The sequence below is a fragment of the Mauremys reevesii genome, linkage group 25, assembly GCF_016161935.1.
Source record: "Mauremys reevesii isolate NIE-2019 linkage group 25, ASM1616193v1, whole genome shotgun sequence".
NCBI classification, from domain to species: domain Eukaryota; kingdom Metazoa; phylum Chordata; order Testudines; family Geoemydidae; genus Mauremys; species Mauremys reevesii.
In genome coordinates, this window is record NC_052647.1 from 8,865,554 (window position 1) to 8,885,924 (window position 20,371).

The 20,371-nt window shown below is 53.9% G+C and overlaps 1 protein-coding gene across 2 annotated transcripts in view; it reads right to left on the reverse strand.

Annotated features, from left to right (window-relative positions):
- Positions 1-20,371, reverse strand: part of TRIP10 (thyroid hormone receptor interactor 10) — a 72,750-nt gene that overhangs the window by 27,970 nt on the left and 24,409 nt on the right. For both annotated transcript variants that reach the window (XM_039515037.1, XM_039515036.1), the window contains exon 2: positions 8,439-8,554. In XM_039515037.1, the coding sequence (XP_039370971.1) occupies positions 8,439-8,554 (116 nt within the window). The remainder of the gene's footprint in view (positions 1-8,438; positions 8,555-20,371) is intronic.

The following is a 20,371-nucleotide window of genomic DNA, read 5'->3' on the forward strand; positions in this document are numbered from 1 at the left end:
AGCCACGCTCCTGTGATCTGAGAGCCAGGATGCCCAGTGCCTCTGGGACCCCTCCTGGAAGGGCTTACATGGAGAGGAAGCATGGCCTATTGAGTAAAGCACTGAGCTGGGAGTCAGGACACCTGGGTTCTATTCCCAGTTCTGCTGTGACCTTAGTCTCACGTCCCTGCTCTGTGCCTCAGTTTCCCTTCAACCCCTAGTCTGTTTACACTGAGCTCTTCAGGGCAAGGACTCTCTGATCCACCCCCCGATTGCAGCTGGGGCCTCTGGGTGCATCCTAGACTGCACTCTCTGCTCTTGGCTGCGGATGGGCTCCTCTCCTGACACTCCTTTCCAGCCCACTGCTTTCTGTGGGGACAGGCTCAGCGCTATGGGGGAGCGGCTCACAGGGGACTTTGGAGGTGGGGAAGAGCACAGTGTCAGCAGGAGGTGGGGGTGAGGTTTTAAAGGAACAGGCCACCCCCTTTCCACTCACCCCTCGGGCCCAAGCCTCTTGATCCATAATAAAGCACATTTCACCCCGCAAGTCTGCAAGCACTTCACAAAAGCATCGCAACCCTCATTTTAGAGGTCGGGAAACTGAGGCACAAGAGGCCGCAGCGACTTGACCCAGGACACCCAGCTCTGGCTACAGGCAGAAACAGAGGCCCAAGCCCCGGCACATCCATTCCCAGATACACGCAGCCCACCCTGCTAGCACGGAACCAACCAGCGTTTGTTACAGTCACAGCTACAGGGCCCCAGCTGAGACCGGGGTCTGCCTTGTGCTGGGTGCTGCCCAGACACAGGCCCTGTTCCAAAGAGGCTAGACAAGACAGTGTGTCAGAGGGGAAACTGAGGCAGGGAGTGGGGACAGGACTCACCCAAGGTCACAGAACAGGGGAGGGGCAGAGCTCAGAACAGAACCCAGGTCTCCCAGCCCAGGGCTCTACCCCACTAGGTCAAACTGCCTCTGTTGGCTGGTTGGTTCAGGACAGACTTAAATGGCCTGATCCTCTCTGCCTCAAATAGAGAATTTCCTAGCCCTGGCAGGAAACTCCCCTCCTCTCTTACATGATGTGGCCTTCCTAGAAACCAGAGCCACCGAGAGAGCCAGGCAGCCCACGGTTTCACTTGCAAGTTTGGGCACAGCCCCTCCCAAGAGCTGGGAGTTTCTTTCCTGGTTAGAAAGGAGATGGAGAACGAAAAAAAAAAAACCCAAAACCACCCACTGGACATCCAGGAAGCACCTTGCAAACAAATTCACACCATGCTGCTGAGCTGACAAGACCCAGCTCGCTCAATTTACCGACAGACGAAGCGCGGCAGGGCTGGCCGTGAGCCCACGATATCGCCAGCCGCTGCCTCTCCCGGGTTTGTCTCGTTAGTCCTGATCTGGAGGCAGGGCTGCTCCACAGCAAAATCTTGTCCCCTCGCCCTGAGTTTCACATTGGGTTATTTTTTTTAATTCACCTACTGGTGTGGGGCGGGTGGGGGGGGGGGCAGGCTTTTTGTTGTTGTGTTTTGTTTTTGTTACTTCTCAGGTCAGTTTCAAGCTTTTTTCCTGCAGCCACAAGGGCTAGAAATTTACGTTTTAAAACCATCTTGTAAGCAGAGGTGCTTGCGTAGACACCTGCCTGTGGGCGGTGACGCTTTCAGAGAGTTGCTGCAGGTCACGAGCCAGCCTCACGCTAAAGTGACAAGCGTTGGCTGCCCCCGACTCGAATTACGCCTTGTGTGCGTGTCCGCCCAGGCACAACGCTGCCCCCTGCTGGCGGGGTGGATCAGCACTGCCCAGCTCTGCCTGTGTATTTAAAGCCCATTGACCTATCGCATCCCCCCTCCCCCCCCAAACCCAATCATCCAATAATCATCGCCACTTGGCCTCATTTAGACAGGTGAGCAGCGGACATGGACAGTCGCTCCTCCACTGCATTGTACGCGGTATTACTGACCGACCGGTGTCCCAACTCCAAACTCGCCCACAGCGATTGGGATCAGAAGTAGCCACTAACCACAGGCTGCTGAAGCCGACGTAACACAACTAGATCGGCTCAGTGTCACTTTAGCGTGAGGCTCGTGACCTGCAGCAACTCTCTGAAAGCTTCAGCGCCTACAGGCAGGTGTCTACGCAAGCACCTCTGCTTACAAGATGGTTTTAAAATGTAAGTTTCTAGCCCTTGTGGCTGCAGGAAAAAAAGCTTGAAACTGACTTGAAACTTGCCTGCAGAAGTTTGTAGGTAAGAATCCAAGGACTGGGCCAGGCTGGAGAAAGAGGCCTAGACAGACCCCTCCAGGGGAGGAGGGGAGGTGCACCAGCAGAGGAAGGGGCAGCAAGATGTGTGCTGTATCCCTACTCTCTTAGATCTTCCAGAGGAGGTTGTTTTTTTTAAAGCCAGTGGGACAATGAAACCTTTACAGGGCCAGTGACCATTTCAAAGCAATCTTCCCTAGGCCGGGTGGAAACCCCCAAACAGCCCCGTAGGGCTAGCATAGGAGGACCCAAGCATGAAAGTGACACATCAGAGGGAAAGTGACCTACGGTTCCCTGGTGAAGAAAGCATGAAAATAGGGAACCGGCCAGAGAGCAGCCCTTGAGGTTTGTATAATTAGTCATCCCAGTGCACCACAACCGCGGGGAGGAGGAGAAGAGAAGAGTTAGTTTTATTTTTAACACTATATGAATTTATTGTCTTGCCAGCATCCCTGCAATAATAGGAGGTGACGTGGGGTTGGGGGAGAGGTGGGGGTAGTGCGTCTGCATCTACCACTGCTCTCTGCTAGATGGAATCAGAATGACTTGATTCTGTGTCATAGGCCCTGTACAGCTAACAGCGATTCTTCTGGGCGGGCCAAAGGAGCTGGATGTGTGTGGATATGTGTGTGTGACTTGCATCTGAAGAAGTGGGTATTCACCCACGAAAGCTCATGCTGCAGAACGTCTGTTAGTCTATAAGGTGCCACAGGATTCTTTGTTGCTTTTGTGGATATTTGGGGTCTACCCCAGCTGCTCAGATTCCTTAGCAAGACAGATCAATCTAACACCCCGTCACACACCACACATTATGTGATACCCTTCAGGGCAGGACAACGCTATTATCCCCACTATACAGGTGGGGAATGGAGGCCGGGAGAAGATAAGGGCCACATTTTTCAAGGTATTTAAGTACCTAATTCCCATTTATTTCAATAGGAATTAAGCATCCTAAATACCTTGAAAAATCTGACCCTAAATGACTTGCCCACATCTCACAGGTGTTTGGGGCAGAGCTGGGTCTAGAACCCAGGTCTTTTACACCTGAACAGCCAGTCCCCTGCTCACTGAACCACACGGCCACCCAAGGCCCATGCTAGAGCCGTAGCCACCGCACTGTCCAGTCTTCCTCGGGATGAAATGCCTAGCAGCTGTGCTGTGCCACAGAGGGGCAGTCACGCAGCATACATGGGAATCAAGGAGCCCCTAACTCAGAGAGGCTCATCCCTGCATCCTCAGAGTCCCCCTGCCCACTGTGCTGTGCAGCAGCAAGTTGCTCTCTTCCACCCCAGAAGCAGCCGCATTTAGCCAGCATCCAACTCTCCCCACATGCTAGAGAGAAACACGTTACCAGGCAGCCAAGTCAGGAAAGCACCTTGTGTTTCCACGCTGGGTCAGCTCAGTGGGGCAGAGGGACTCAGCAGACAGCGGTTAGAGGACAGGGCTGGGACTCAGGTGACCTGGATTCTGTTCTGGGTTCTGCCACTCACCTGCTGGGCAGGTTGCTGCTGCTGGCATTGCAGAGGAACGTTAGGTGCTTTCCAGCTAGGCTCCCCCCCACACCCGCCCGCCCGCCCCCGTTTCTCACGCAGCTTTTGGTTCCCTCCCTTGGAGGTTGCTAGGTTCCCTGACCGGTATCGCCAGCCCCCCTGCCCTGGGATCTGAACACCTGATTCCTCTTAAATTCTAACAGGAAGGGGGCGCCCACACCCCTTCGCCAGCTTGGGAGCATTCCCCTCCCATCCTCTGAGCAGTCTAGTCCCCCTTGTCCGGGTGGGCCTGGCTTAGCTGCTTCTCCCTGGGCTTGGTCTTCCCTGCAGAGTTAACATGAGTGCTGTCCCCAACACGTGCCCTGTCAGTGCACAGACCCTCCCTCCTGCGCTGTGGGGCGGCTAACTCGAGCCAGCTGGCCCAAGACGGGGCGCAGGCTAAAACCACGTCTCATCAGCTGCTAACACAACCACCATGTAGACATGGCCGCAGGCTCGCCCCCCTCGGATGCCGCTAACCTTCCCACCATCCCGCCCCACGGAAGGAGAGCCAAGTTCTCCCAGGATGCACTGGGAAGGAAGTCACAGAGGGGCTCAGCTTAGTGCAGTGCTAAGAATCATGGGACGCGCCCCCAGAAGCGCAGGTGCCGACCCCATGGGTGCTCCAGGGCTGAAGCACCCACGGGGAAAAATTGGTGAGTGCTCCGCACCCACTGGCAGCTCTCCGACCCCGCCCCAGCTCACCTCTGCCTCTGTTCCGCCTCCTCCCCCTCCCTCCCAGTGCTTGCGGTGCGAAACAGCTGTTTCGCACCACAAGCCTGGGAGGGAGGAGAGAGGAGGAACCAGGGGCAGGGCCAGGGCAGGGATTTGGGGAGGGATCCAATAGGGGCTGGGGGGGGCGCCCCACAAACACCCACTGGTGCCAACAAAAGTTGGCACCTGTGCCCAGAAGCCTCAGTGAGCACAAAAACTGGGGCAGTGGTGAATACTGAAAAAGGTCAGGTCCCTCACACAGAGTGATCTGGGCGGCTTGGTAAAATGGGTGCAAGCAAACCACGTGTGTTTTAATACAGCTAAATGTAAATGTGTACATCTGGGGGACACAGAACGCAGGCCATGCTTACAGGATGGGAGCCGTGACTCTGGAAAGGATCTGGAGGTCATGGTGGATAATCAGCTGAACATGAGCTCCCATTGTGAAACTGTGGCCAAAAGGGCTAACGCGATCATAGAACCATAGAGGATTAGGGTTGGAAGAGACCTCCGGAGGTCATCTAGTCCAACCCCCTGCTCAAAGCAGGACCAAACCCAACTAAATCATCCCAGCCAGGGCTTTGTCAAGCCTGACCTTAAAAACCTCTAAGGATGGAGATTCTACCACCTTCCTAGGTAACCCATTCCAGTGCTTCACCACCCTCCTACTGAAATACTGTTTCCTAATATCCAACCTAGACCTCCCCCACTGCAGCTTGAGACCATTGCTTCTTGTTCTGTCATCTGGTACCACTGAGAACAGCAGAGCTCCATCCTCTTTGGAACCCCCCTTCGGGTAGTTGAAGGCTGCTATCATCAAATCCCCCCTCACTCTTCTCTTCTGCAGACTAAACAAGCCCAGTTCCCTCAGCCTCTACTCATAAGTCATATGCCCCAGCCCCTTGATTGTTTTTGTTGCCCTCCGCTGGACTCTCTCCAATTTGTCCACATCCTTTCTGTAGTGCGGGGCCCAAAACTGGACACAATACTCCAGATGTGGCCTCACCAGTGCCGAATAGAGGGGAATAATCACCTCCCTCAATCTGCTGGCAATTCTCCTACTAATTCAGCTCAACATGCCGTTAGCCTTCTTGGCAACAAGGGCACACTGGCTCACTCATATCCAGCTTCTCATCCACTGTAATCCCCAGGTCCTTTTCTGAAGAACTGCTGCTTAGCCAGTCATTCCCCAGCCTGTAGAAGTGCATGGGATTCTTCCAGCCGAAGTGCGGGATTCTGCACTTGTCCTTGTTGAACCTCATCAGATTTCTTTTGGCCCAATCCTCCAATTTGTCTAGGTCACTCTGGACTCTATCCCTACCCTCCAACATATCTACCTCTTCCCCCAGCTTAGTGTCATCTGTGAACTTGCTGAGGGTGCAATCCATCCCATCATCCAGATCATTAATAAAGATGTTGAACAAAACTGGCCCCAGGACCGAACCCTGGAGCACTCCGCTTGATACCGGCTGCCAACTAGACATCGAGCCATTGATCACTACCTGTTGAGCCCGACGATCTAGCCAGCTTTCTATCCACCTTATAGTCCATTCATCCAATCCATGTGTTTTTAACTTGCTGGCAAGAATACTGTGGAAGACTGTATCAAAAGCTCTGCTAAAGTCAAGATATATCATGTCCACTGCTTTCCCCATATCCACAGAGCCAGTTCTCTCATCACAGAAGGCAATCAGCTTGGTCAGGCATGAGTTGCCCCTGGTGAATCAATGTTGACTGTTCCTGATCACCTTCCTCTCCTCCAAGTGCTTCAAAATGATTCCTTAAGGACCTGCTCCATGATTTTTCCAGGGACTGAGATGAGGCTGACAGGCCAGTAGTTCCCCAGGTTCTCCTTCTTCCCATTTTTAAAAGATGGGCACTATATTTGCCTTTTTCCAATCGTCCAGCACCACGAGTTTTCGGAGATAATGGCCAATAGCTCTGCAATCACATCAGCCAATTCCCTCAGCACCCTCAGATGCATTAGATCTGGACCCCGGGACTTGTCCACATCCAGCTTTTCTAAATAGTCCTTAACCTGTTCTTTCAGCACAGAGGGCTGCTCACCTCCTCCCCATACTGTGTTGACCAGTGCAGCAGTGGGATGTGTAAACAGGGGAATCTCGAGTAGGGGCAGAGAGGTTCTTTTACCTCTGTATCTGGCACTGGTGCGACCGCTGCTGGAATCCTGCGTCCAGTTCTGATGCCCAAAAGTCGGAGAGAGGTCAAAGAAGAGCCATGAGAATGATGAAAGGGTTAGAAAACCTGCCTGATAGCGAGAGACTCCAGGAACTCAAACTCCTTTGCGTAACCAAGAGAAGGTTAAGGGGTGACTTGATCGCAGTCGAACTCTATACGTACCTACATGAGGGACAAATCTTTTATAAGGGCCCCTTCAATCTAGCAGCGAAAGATCCGACGACAGGAAGCTGAAGCTAGACCAATTCCGATCGGTAATAAGGCGAACATTTCTTAACAGTGAGAGTAAGTGACCACTGGAACAACCTGCCAAGGATCATGGTGGATTCCCCATCACTGAGTTTTTAAATCAAGGTTGGATCTTTTTCTAAAAGCTCTGCTCTAGGAATGATTTGGGGCAGTTATCCAGGAGGTCAGACTAGATGATCACAATGGTCCCATCCGGCCTGGGAATCTATAAATGTGGGCAGGAAGGGGAGAGAGTTTACCCTGCCACTGCCCATGCCGTGCGCCTGTTTCTCCTGGTGCCCATCACCAGGGTATCTGGGAGGCAGCGAGCAGACACGCGTGTCTGCTCTGTAGCTAGGCAGAAGACGGTCTCCGAGGCAAGGCAGAGCTGGATTCACAACCCGCTCCCCCCAGCCAAGGGCCAGAAGCGAGGAGTCATTGGTAAAATCCAGCCAACAACCCGGTACAGAGCAAGAGGAGTCAAACAGACTTGGACGGCAGCTCCCCCAGCTCCGCCCGCCCTCAGTTCAGCTGTATTCCAGGCTGGAAGCGCCAAGGGGCTGGCTGCCTTGCTGGGAGAGCAGCAGCCTTTGCGGGGGCGGGGAGGGGGGGATTTAACTAGGAAACATTGAGTGGCACCTCGTTAACCCTTTGCGCCCCGCTAGGCCAGGCCAAGCCAAACAGGGATCTTGGAGCACAATGCAGATAATATGGCAGACGTGATGCATGCGAGCGGGGCGGGGGGGGGAGGGGGAATGCAGGGTCATGTGCCTCCTCCCCCCCATCTGCTCTTTGGCTTGTACTGAGCATGCTCAGTAACACCGCTGAAGCCAGGTGCCCTCACTCTGCCCCCCCCCACTATCAGCAGGTATGAGTGGTCTCTGCCACAAGGCACGGCCAGGTCAGGGAGGAGGGAGAGACCAGGGAAGGACAGAGCTGTGGGTGGAGCATGGAATCGGGCCATCCTGCCAGCCAGTTCCCTGCACGACTTTGGGCAAATCCCTTCTGCTGCCTTTGCCTCGATTTCCATTTCACCAATGGGGAAATGGAGGCACAGAGGGTCTGTCCACATGGCAACAAACCCCCCGTGGCAGCTGACTCAGGGCTCAGGCCGCAGGGCTGTAAGATCACAGTACAGACGTTTGGGCTCAGGCCGGAAGCCGGGCTCTGGGACCCGCGTTACACAGCTCAGGCTCCAGCCCGAGCATTGACACTGAAAATATTTAGCCCCGCATCTCGAGTCAGCCGACCATGGGAGATTTATTGTAGTGCAGACATGCCCAGAGAGAGGAAACTGTTTCCTCCAAAAAGTACCGAGGGAGGGAGCTGAAGAGAAAGAACCCAGGAGTCCTGAAACCTGGCTCCCACCTCTAACCACTGGACCCCACTCCTCTCCCACAGCTGGGAACAGAACCCATGATTCCTGGGACCCAGCTCTAACCACTAGACCCCATTCCCCTCCAAATGAAGGGAACGAGACCCAGGAATCCTGTGCCGTAAGCAGCCGTTCTGGCCTTTGGCCCCTGCCCTCCTACCTCAGCTGCTTGGCGTAGGCCTGCTCGATCTCCGTCCGCTCCTTCACAAACTTCACGTACTTCTCCATCAGATCCAGCCCCCACTGGGTGTGACGCTCTACGTCGTCAAACTGGTCCTGGGGGAGAAGGGGGGGGGAAAAGAGGTGGGAGGTGTCACCGGCACAGCTGGAAACAATACAGCATCCTTCCTACGCGCCCAACCGCCCATTCTGCTCACGCCCCCGACAGCGTTCCCCACCCCACCCCTCGCAGAACCCCGGGTTCAAGCCCCAGCTGTGCCAACCCGCACCCTGGGCGGCCCCGCAAACATGGGACTCGATCTCCTGTTGTCCCTCAAATGCCCCCCAGCCCCTCTCCACTAATCTCAGACCACCCCCAACCTCCTCAGTACATATTATTTACTGGGGGAGGGATAGCTCAGTGGTTTGAGCATTGGCCTGCTAAACCCAGGATTGTGAGTTCAATCCTTGAGGAGGCCACTTAGGGATCTGGGGCAAAAATTGGTCCTGCTAGTGAAGGCAGGGGGCTGGACTCGATGACCTTTCAAGGTCCCTTCCAGTTCTAGGAGATTGGTATATCTCCAATTATTACCTATTACAAGCACTCACCCCCATGGCCTCTCCTGCGAGCAAGCCCCCTACAGACGGGGCACCAGGAAAACACAATGGTAGGAGTCCCTAGTGCTCCCCCCACTCCCACCCCTCTCCACATCTCTGCCCCCTGCCATATCCCCGCACCCTCTCCCGCAGATCCCCATGCTCCCCCAGATCACCAGCCCTGACCCCCACCCCCTCCTCCTCCCGGATCCCCACTGATCCCAGCTCCCCTACATCCCCACACCTTCCATTCCAGATCCTCATCATCCCTAATCCCCAAACCACCCCGCCAGGATCCCCAATCCCAATTCCTGCCCTCCCTGATCCCCGGCCCACACTCAGAGGCTAGGAAAGAAGCCCAAGTGCAGCAGCTCGCCTGCTGCAGGCAGTGGAGGAAGCGCCTGCGTTCCCGTGGCATCCCCCCTCCCAGGCTCGCCCCGCTGGCCGGCAGCCAGGCCCATTCAGAGCTCGGAGGAGAAAGACGCCAGGCCGGGGGGGTGTTTATAAACCCAGCCACACAATGCGGCCTTGTTTACGAGAACAGCTTTTGCCAGGGCTCAGACAGGTTTCACATGGAGACCAGATTCCTCTGCCCAACGGCTCTTCTGGGCAAGGGGAAATCCCTGGCACCGGACCCGCGCCCTTCCCACCCCGATGCCAGAGCCACCCACCAACCTGGCCGCAGCCCAGTCAAAATGCATCCTCACTCCCCGCCTGGCCTCCAGACCCTGTCACAATGCCAGTCATCCACCCCCAGCCTCCTCTGTCCCTTCTCCACGCAACCTTGGCACCATGGGTGCAACCCGCTCCTGCAGGTTGGCACAGCCTCACAGGCATTGTCTGCAATGGGAATTTTAGCCACGGGTGCCCCGTGCAAATGGGTACACCCCCTCCTCGCCCACCCCAACCTAGTGCAAAAGGCTGCACTGTTGCTAACCCTGATTTCAAAATCCCAGCGCGGGCAAGGACCCGGTTTCGGCCTCAGCTGAGGCATCAGAGTTGTATTAGTAGTAAGGCAAGGTCAACTCAACCCAGACACCCAGTAGTATGAAAAGGACAAAACCCTCATGCTCCAGAGCCAGGGGTCAGGAGGAAAAATATCCCCATGTGAGGGGGAACCTGCCTCTGACTGCCACCCACAGAGTTTCTTGCACCATCCTCTGAAGCACTGGATGCTGGCCCCCGTCAGAGGTGGGATGCCGGACTAGACGGGCTCCCTGCTCTGATCCAGTGCAGCAATTCATACGAAGCCACATTCCCTGGCTTATGCCTCGTCATTTCTCTCTCCATTGCTCTGTGTTCTGATGGCAGTGCCTGGAGGCTCAAACCAAGCCCCACGGAGCCAGGTGCTGCAGAGACAGTCCCTGCCCTGAAGACACAGGCAGAACGAGAACTGCCGGCGTTGCGTATGAACTATTATAAAAGGAGTATTTGGAAGGATATAAAACCTCAGGCTTAAAGCAATCGCTGTTAGGAAGCGAGACCTTTACAGGAGCTTGAATTAGGAGACCCATGGGTGTCAGCTAACATTGCCCACTCTATCTAGATTCATAAAAACAGCAAAGAATCCTGTGGCACCTTATAGACTAACAGAAGTTTTGGAGCATGAGCTTTCGTGGGTGAATACCCACTTCGTCGAACGTATGTATCTAGATTCATACATTTTAAGGCCAGAAGGAACCACTACGATCTAATGAGCCTAACTTCAGACCAGGACGAAGTAGACCCAGAAAACGTGGGAGAGGAACACAGCATCTGGGGCATGATTTTCAGAAACAATTAGTGATCTGAGTCCTAGCTAGGGCCCTCCCTTAACTCTGCGTTGGCTCGGGCGCAGTTCTGGGGACCCCGATCCTTGGAGGGCAGGTGCTCAGAATTCTGACCCACGTCTCTTTAAGGAGCCTCAGATCACGCACTTGGTGGCTTCTCCAATCACTGGAAGCCTTTTAGAAAGAGAAACCCGGGCTTGATTTCAAGGTACGCTCTCTAGCTCAACTTCCAGACATGGGCTGGAGGCAGGACGCTCTGGGTTATAAAGGAGGTCGGGTTCAGCCAGTGTTTCTCAATCCTATCAGCTTAGCAGCTCCTTATTCAACATCAAACATTTCCGTGGCAAAGGTTCACTGCTGGCATAAAGCCAGCCTCGGATGCGCAGCTCACTACACATTGTGCTTTTGGGCTGCCAAAGCCATCCCATGAGGCTCGGTGCCTCGCTCCCCCACAGGAGCCAGCACTGGGAGCCTGGCAGGGCAGGGTCAGTTCCCTCTCCCATGGAGAAGAGCACACTTACCCTGCTGTCTCAGCACTCAGCCAGGACAGCTCTCCCCTGCTCCCACCGTTACACACATAAAGAGACCAGACCAGGACTCAGGAGACCTTAGCTCAATTCCCAGTTCTGTCACACAATCCACGTGACATCAAGAACCTCTGTCTATTTCGTTATTACCATAGCATCTCAAAGCTCCAGTCACAGACCAGGGCGCCACTGCGCCAGGCGCTGCACAAACAGAATACAAAAGATGGCCTCGGCCCCAAGGATCTTACAATCCACGTAGAAAACAAAAGATATGGATATGGACAGACCACACTCATCCCTCCTTAGCACAAGGAAACAGAAATATTGGTCAGCCTGATCGGCCGTCTCTCTCTGTGTGTGTCTGTGCAGCGTCCAGTTGTCTTGGTGCAACTCAAGCAAATAACACGGAAAGATTTTATTCAAAATATTAGATGCGAGCTTCCAAGCGAAAATAAAGGTGGAGGAGAGAGATTTAAAACCCAGCCCGTCAGCGAGGAGAGCTCAGCAAACCGGTAGGAGCAGGGAGGAAGGAAAAGTCATGACATTGACTAGAAATAAAGTGAAACCGACTCATTTTAGGCACGGATCTCTCTCAAGAAGATTTGCTCTGGTGCAACTAGATCGATAGGGGCTACGGGAGTGCAAAGCAAGAGGGTATTTAGAGAAATAACTACGCCGCTTTTTAAACCCACATCCTACATTGGGCTGCTGCCTCTGGCAGACTAAATCCAATCCACCTTGCATGAAGGAGAAAGATCAGTACTGAGGGATATTTGAAATACTTTGCAAAGCACTTAACAAGCTCCTTCCATCAAAGGCTCTAAGCTCCTTGGAAACTTTGCAGTAAGCGTCCCAACAATTTGTTGAGTAGGGAGAGATCCATGTGTAAGATTGAGGGGGGTGACCCAGAAGGAGGAAGTGAACTTGCCTTAGGGGAAGTTCTGTTGCCTGTTATACAAGAGGTCAGACTAGATGATCACAATGTTCCCTTCTGACCTTGGTGTCTATGAATCTATAGTTAGTGAGGGCCCAGAGGGCGGAAGTGGCAGAGCTGGTGGGGGGCGGAAAGAACCCAGGAGTCCTGCACTTTCACCCCAAAACCATCATTCTCCCCACCCCCGATCAAATGAGGATTAACGAGAGAGAGGCTGAGATTTCATGCCTGCACTCTTTGAAGCTTAAATAATGGAGCATTCTCCCTAGCTGAGTTGTCAGAGAGGAAGGCTGGCACAATGGTTAGGGCACTAGTCTAGCTCTTGGGAGATCCAGGTGCAAGACCCTGCTCTTCCACAGAAACCTTGGGAGAGTCACTTAGCTTCTCTGAGCCTCAGGTCCCTAAAAAGGAGATGCCTCATGAGGCAGCAGGTGTAAATACATGAAAGGACGGGGGTTGCTTTACCCAGTGTGTGATCAGTCTAACGAGATACCTGCTCCTGCATTTTTCACTCCATGCATCTGATGAAGTGGGTTCTAGCCCACAAAAGCTTATGCCCAAATAAATGTATTAGTCTCTAAGGTGCCACAAGGACTCCTCGTTGTTTTTATAGATGGTTCAGTTTGCAGAGTCCTGATAGGTTGGGACTAGAATAGTCAATTCCCAGAGTCGGGCACATCTTCACTAGAAAACAAGGCAGCATCAGAACACAACCTTGGAGTCACCTTAACGAGCACAATGTTAAATCACTACTTTGCAGATCGTGTAGACGGGGCGAGCCGGGTTTAACATCCCGTCAGCTGGTCGGGATGGAATAGGAGAGCTAACCCCAACCAGCTGACGTGATGTTAAACCCAGCTTGCGCCCGTCCACACAGGAGTGTTTTAATGTTATGTTAGTTAACATGACTCTTCGAGGTTACATTCTAACACTGCCTGGGGAACCATAAGGACACACGCCACCACGCTGTTCAGAGCGGGGGAAAAGGTGACTCATGTTGCTTAAAGAATTTAAGGCCCCCATAAAAAGAAACTTCAGTAATCTAATCACCTCTGTAACTCCCCTCCTCCCATATGCAACAAGGAGAGCAGAGCCAGCAGCAGATGGGAAGGCAGGACTGCCTGTGACAGAATGGGGTGTGGTTTTAGGGGCCTCACCTTGCATAGCTCAGAGCAGGCTGGGAATGGGGCCGCTCAGATAACAGACAACACGCCTGCCACCTGATGGATCTCAAATGCTTTGCAGAACATCCAGCAGCATCCCAGGGAGGGATTTTAAAAAGTTTGTAGAAGTGGGGAAACTGAGGCACAGAAGGGACTGCCATGTGGTCGTATAGCGAGTTACTGGCAGAGCCAGGAAAAGAACCCAGCAGTCCTGACTTTCCACTAGACTCCACCCCATGCTCTAGCCACTGGACTCCACTCCCTCCCCAGAGCTAGGGATAGAACCCAGAAGTCCAGGCACCTAGGACCTGTTCTAACCATTACACCAAAGTCCATCCCACAGAAGGAAACAGAATGAAGTTCAGCCCCACCCCCACCTCACCCCACTCCACCCCACCCCTAGCCCTAGCCCTAGGCCTAGGCCCCACTCACCTCCCAGAGCCAGGAATAGAACCCAAGAGTCCTGACTCCCAGCCTGCCTTGCACTAGTCATTAGACCCCACTCCATCTCCCGCGGTAATTGTTATGCAGTGCTGAGGGGCATGATCTGTTACAGATGGCTAACAGCTAAGGGGAAGCATTCGCAATCAGCGTTACAGGGGAAGTTGAAGTAGAAGATTTACCCAAGATAAAGTTATTATATTAGGGCCAGTCTACTCTGGCAATGTTAAAGCTCTGCCACGAACGTGGCTTGTGTCGTTGCAGCAGAGCACTGGAAGAGAGAAAAAACAACCCACCTCCACGAGGGGCGTAGCTCCCAGCACTGGGACACTGTCTACACTGGTGCTTTACAGCGCTGAACCTTGCTGCACTCGGGGGCGGGGGGAATTTTCTCACACCCCTGAGCGAGAAAGTTACAGCGCTGGAAAGTGCTAGTGTAGACAAGCCCTTAGTTTCTTTGGGGATTGGTCCTGCTTTGAGCAGGGGGTCGGACTAGATGATCTCCTGAGGTTCCTTCCAACCCTAATAATCTATGATTCTCCTGTAGTGAGCACAGAAAAAAAAATTTTTTTTGAACAGACATTTGGCACAGGATTGTCAGAACCCAGGAGTCCTGGCTCCCAGCCCCTCCGCTGCTCTAACCACTAGACCCTACTCCCCTCCCAGAGCCAGGTATAGAACCCAGGAGTCCTGGCTCCCAGCCAGATCCTGATCTCACTCCCCACTTTCTGAATACAATCCAGGTATCAACTCCCCATCTTCACTGCCCCACTCAGAGCACACTGCCCCCTCCCAAAGCTGGGAATAGAACCCAGGAGTCCCAGACCCCCACACCGCCTTCTCGTAGGCTGTCCTTCCCGAAGGAATCAGCCAGGCACCCCTCTAGGGTGACCAGATAGCAAACGTGAAAAATCGGGACACGGGGTGAGGGGCAATTGGTGCCTATATAAGAAAAAAGCCCTGAATATCGGGACTGTCCCTATAAAATCGGGACATCTGGTCACCCTACACCCCTCCCCCTTCGCCAGTGACAGCTAGCCCACTTTCGAGCAGACTCGGCCCGTCTGCCGTCGGACTGGGGCCTTCACACTAGGGCCCTGATGCTCTCTCTCAGCACCGCTCACAGGCTTCCCCAGCCGGCGCCAAGCGCGACTCGCCAGCTCCCCTGCATTCCTGCCGCGCGTCGCAGTTGATTGTAATTAGATGCCAACGAGCTACATGCCAGCTTAGATCAGCCTGGGGGTGGAGGCACCCGAGCGTGACGGCGAAGGCAGCTCTGTATCACCCGGCATAAAAACCCACAGGACCCTGGTTCTCAGTTACCTTGACCTTAATGGACTGTCCCTCCGCACCATAAAAGGGCCTTCGTTAAGGCAGGAAATCTTCCCCATGCAAGGGGCACCTCCAGCAGAGCGGAGCTGGCACCTGGGCTCATCAGTCAGCTGCTATGTTACCGGGCACAGCACGGTGCCTATTCTCTGCTCCCACCGGCCGTGGCCTTTGCTCCAGGTCCCATCCATGTAGGGTGACCAGATGTCCCGATTTTACAGGGACAGTCCTGATATTCGGGGCTTTTTCTTACATAGGCACCTACTACGCCCCCAACCCCTGTCCTGATTCTTCACACTTTGTCTGGTCACCCTATATCCACAGCAGCACAAGCTATTACATTTCAGGCTGGGGCTGGCAGAGGAGCTAGGATTCAACTTCCTTGTGTTACGCAGGGTCGTGAAGGAGTCCAAAAAACCCTTAGATTGTAAGGCCACCCTCCTCAAGTCTGACTTGGTACAACACAGGCTGCAGGGCTTGCCTGGATTCCTTCCTCTTTGAACTAAAGCAGGATCTTTTAGAAACGCATCCGATCCGGATTTAAAACTCGTCAGCAACGGAGAATGCACCACAGCTGTTAGCAAGTTGCTCCCATAGTTAATTACACTCATGGACGAAAGTTTACGTCATATTTCCACCCTGGATGAGTCTAGCTTCAACTTCCAGCCATTGGGTCACGTTAGACCTTTCCCTGCTAGACTGAGGAACCCACTGTTATCAAGTTTCTGTTCCCCTTGTAGGTACTTATAGATCAAGTCACCCCTTAACCTTCTCTTTGTTAATCTAAATAAATGGAGCTCCCCGAGGCCCTATTTGCCAATCCTTTAATCTTTCTCATGACTCTTCTCTGACCAATTTCTCGACATCCTTCTTGAACTGTGGGCACCAGAACTGGACACAGTATTTCAGCAGCAGTCGCACCACTGCCAAATTCAGAGGTAATATAACCTCTCTGCACCAGATTCCCATTTACACATCCCAGGATCGCATTAGCCATTTTGGCCACAGCATCACAGGATCAACTGATTATCCACCATAACCCGCTCATCTTTTTCAGTCACTGCTTCTCAGGAGCGAGTCCCCACCCTGTAAGTATGGCCGACATCCTTTGTTCCTAGTTAGTTTCCCATCACGTTAGTCTGACAGATCTATTTTCCATAAACTCATTTGATTAGCATTAGTTACCTGCCTTATTTCTTTATTGAGTCCCAGATCAGCTATTCCATTATTTTGCCTGGGATCGACATCAGGTTGACAGGCCTATATTTTATCTAAGTCTTCAAACAGACCCTTTCTTCAAGTCTTGTAGATCTTCCACAACGTTCAAAGAGTTATTGAGGGGGGACAATGCTAATGGTTCAAGGAGCTCCTCGCCCAGCTCTTTTATAACTCTTGGGTGCAAAAATACTCAAGGAAGGTTGACTTTGCACAGAATCTAGTGCAACAGGGTTCTGGTCCACGCCTGGGGCTTCTAGCACTACTGTACCTGTGGCTCTTCTATGGTGCCTTCCATCTATAACCTCAAAGCACTTTACATTCTCCCTTCCTTCCTCCCATTTCACAGATGGGGAAACCGAGGGACAGACACACACGCCCAAGGTCTCGCACAGAGAGCAGAACCGGGAACAGAACCCAAGTCACCTGCCTCCCAGACTGGTGCCCGATCTGCAAACCAGACCTAGAAGCAAGGCACAGCGTTCCATGTCGTTCAGGGCCTGATCCCAGCTCTATTAGCATGGGAGGGCGGAGAATGATGTCAGAGTGCCAGGACTGCCCTCCCTTCACCCTCCAATAAGCCCTCCAGCAACAGAGACATGGGTGCGGTCGTATCTTTTACTGGACCAACTTCTATGCGTGAAAGAGAAGCTCTCGAGTTAATATGCAAGCCACTAAAGGTATGTCTACACTGCAGTTAGATGCCAGCCGACTCCGGCTGGAGCCCAGGCTGTAGGACCCTGCGAGGAGGGAGGGTCCCAGAGCTCTGGCCCGGGGTGCAAACATCTACCCTGCAATTAAACAGCCCCTTAGCCTGAGCCCAAGTCAGCTGGTACGGGCCAGCCCGGGTTTTTAACTGCAGCGTGGAACAAACAATGTGCCAGACGCTGCTCTCATTTACGCCGCCGTAAAACACCATGGCAGGCGAGAGGAGTCACTCCGGATCTACGCTGGCACAGCAGAGATCAGGACGTGGCCTGAAGCCTAGTTCCCGGCCTGGAGCCTCCTTCCAGCGCAGTGGACCTCACGTGACCTCCTGCAGCCATTCCAGATGCCTGGCTCTATGGCTCTGGCTGAGCCTTTCCCCAGCCAGGAGGGTTAGGATCTAAGCTGCCAACTATTTATCCTAGGGACTCCCACTCCAGCCAAGTCCGCCCCACCCAGGAAACAATGACCACAGGCAGAGTTAACTGCTTGAGTGCCAGAGCCGTGTCCCCCTTGATACACCTCATCGTGACAGCAGCACTGATCCCTGCAGATGGCCGAGATCAGCCCAGATTTCCGCCCTCCCTCCGTTATCTGATGAGAGAGAGATGGCAGCAGATTGGGTTGGACAGAGAGAGGCTTCCCAGTGGCCCAGCTTTCAGGCATCGGTGCCCCAAACCAAGAGCAACATAAAGCACATCAGGAAATCTGGCTCAGGGCAGGGGCCTGGCATGTGTATCAGAACAGAGCAGCCCAGCTTGGAGCTAAGGCGAAAGACACCAATGGATGAAAGACCCTAGAAGATCAGTCTCGTTACTGACCCAAAATGACCAGCCCATAAAGCGTGTACAAAAGTCTTGCAACAGGCTCCTATAAAACTTCTGAGACTCCTTTTAAAGTTCGCAGGGGGGGGTCCTCTTTCATTTACTTCCTGGCTTCCAAGAAACTTAACAGAATTTGTCACATTCACATGACTCCAGAAGCCTCTGGCTTTAAGAAAAAAGCAGCCACCAAATGGCGACGTGAGAGGCAGCAATAGGTGGCGAAAGAGGGCAAGTTCCCTTTAATGCAGAACCCCCACCCAACTCCTGACACCTGCTTACATAGAACAAGCCTCCATCCCTCCCAAGGAGGAGAGGATCAGAGTAAAGGACGACCTCTGATGTGTTTCCCCAATCCGACTGGGGAGCATGACTATTATTTCCAGCAAGAGGCCAGGATCTTGTTCTCGCTTCTCTTGCCATTGGTACCCAGCCAAGACTCAGTTAGGTAAGGCCTTTACTACACCCACCGCTGCAGAGGACAGAGAAACGGAGTCAACGTGTCTTATATGGTCCCTGTTGACTGTTTTGACCCAGCTGCTTGGCAGGAAACATGACACAAAGGCAGGCAGGCTCCTTGCCTTACAGCTGCAGCGAGTCCAGCGATCAGATGCCAAAGCCGGACACTACAAACCCACCTGCCCTTTGCTACCAAGTGATACTGACGCCACCAGTTTTGAAACAGGCTCTGAGGTGAGATGCCGCTGAGGATAGACGGAGGTCTCCCTGAGCCAGGAAGCCGGGCCAGGAAAGCGGAGGCTGGCTCGCTCAGATCAGCCGAGGTTCAGCTGGAAGAGACCGAGACTTGCTCTCCAGCCACAATCCTCCCGGAGCACCGACCCTCGGAGGGTTGTCATGGGAGGAAATGCCAATCCGCCCACTGACTTCGGTGTCTTTCAGGGAGACGGGGGTGAGGGGAGGAATGTAACTCAGGGAGGTTTGTTGCAGAAGGCGTTTCCAGAGTCCAAAAGAAAAGTTCCGAGCAGGAAGACAAGTCCTGGAGGTGGATGGAGAAAGGCCGCAGGTCGAGGGTGATGGAGCCGATCAGACAAGGCCCACTCGCCTTGCAGTGGAAACACAGAGGTTCTCTCAGCCAGCTCCGGAGAACCACTGGAGCCATGCTGATGGCAGGGATTCCTGGGGCTCACGGGGCGCTGTGCTGCAGGGCGCTCTCCCTTCACATGCAGTGAGGATCTCAGTGCGGCGCTAGGGGGCAGGGTGGGTGCTCGCTGGGGGCAGCTCTCCCCTCGCAATCCATGCTGGCCCCAGTGCTCCACTAGGAGGCACTGTGCTGCAGGGGGCTCAGTAGGGGGCGCCCTCCCCTCACAGTCAGTGCTGACACAGCAAAGATCCCAGGGCAGCTTTTCCAGAGCAGGGGCTTTCACCCAAACATCTTGGCCAGATCCCAGGGTGGGTCGAGTGTCATTACCGGAGCAGCCTCTAATGAAGAGTTATAGATCTGGCTTGAAATGCAGCCATACTCGGTCCTGGGAGGGAGAGCGCATCCCCCTCCAGAACTGGAATGTGACCTGCAGCATCGCTGACTCCCAAGTCCTGTGCTCAGATCACTTCCCTCCAGGACATTCTTCACTTCCCGAATGGGGCTGATACCAAACAGTCACGTGCCCCCACTCCAGAGCCAGCTACATCTCAGTGCCAGGTGAACGATCTCCGTACAAACAGCTGCCATGCACCACCCCAGAGGCAACTGCATCCCAATGCTGGGAGCAAGACGACGACGGTTCTGTGGTTCGGGCATTAATATGGGACTCAGAAGACCTGCCACAGACTTCTTGTGTGACCTCGGGCATATTGCTTATCTCCATTCTATGGCTGGGGAATTAATACCACTGCCTTCTCTCAGAAGGTGTGTGAGAAAAGCACTGCCTAGGAATAGGGCATTCAAAATTGTGAGGCCCTATGGTAATGAGAATCATATCAGATATAGAACAGCCCGTGCTCCACCCCAGAGCCTGCTGCATCTCTGTGCCGGGCAAGTGCACAATCCTCATGCCCCACCCCAGAGGAGGCAGCCTCTCAGGGGTGGCCTTAGTGATCCCTGTGTAGCTTGTGACGTACTTTGGTCCCTTCAAATCCATCATGACCCTGGTACAGAGGCAGATTAGGGGGTTGTGGGGGCCCTGGGCCAGAGCAAGTGGGTGCCCCTCCCCACCCCTTCTGGCTGCAGTCCCCCGCCCCCCCCCGGTGCTCCTGATGTGGAGCAGGGTCAGGGCACTGGGGGCACCCCTTGCTCCCCACTAGGAACGCCAGGCAGGCAGAGTGGGGCAAGCCCCGGTGCCCCAACCCTGTTCCCCACCAGAGTGCTGGGCGGGCAGAGCAGGTTGGGGCACGGGGGCTCCCATTTTTCTGGGCCCCCCCCCCAATTGGCTGGGGCCTGTGCCCACGGGCCCTGTTGGCTCAGTGGCTAATCTG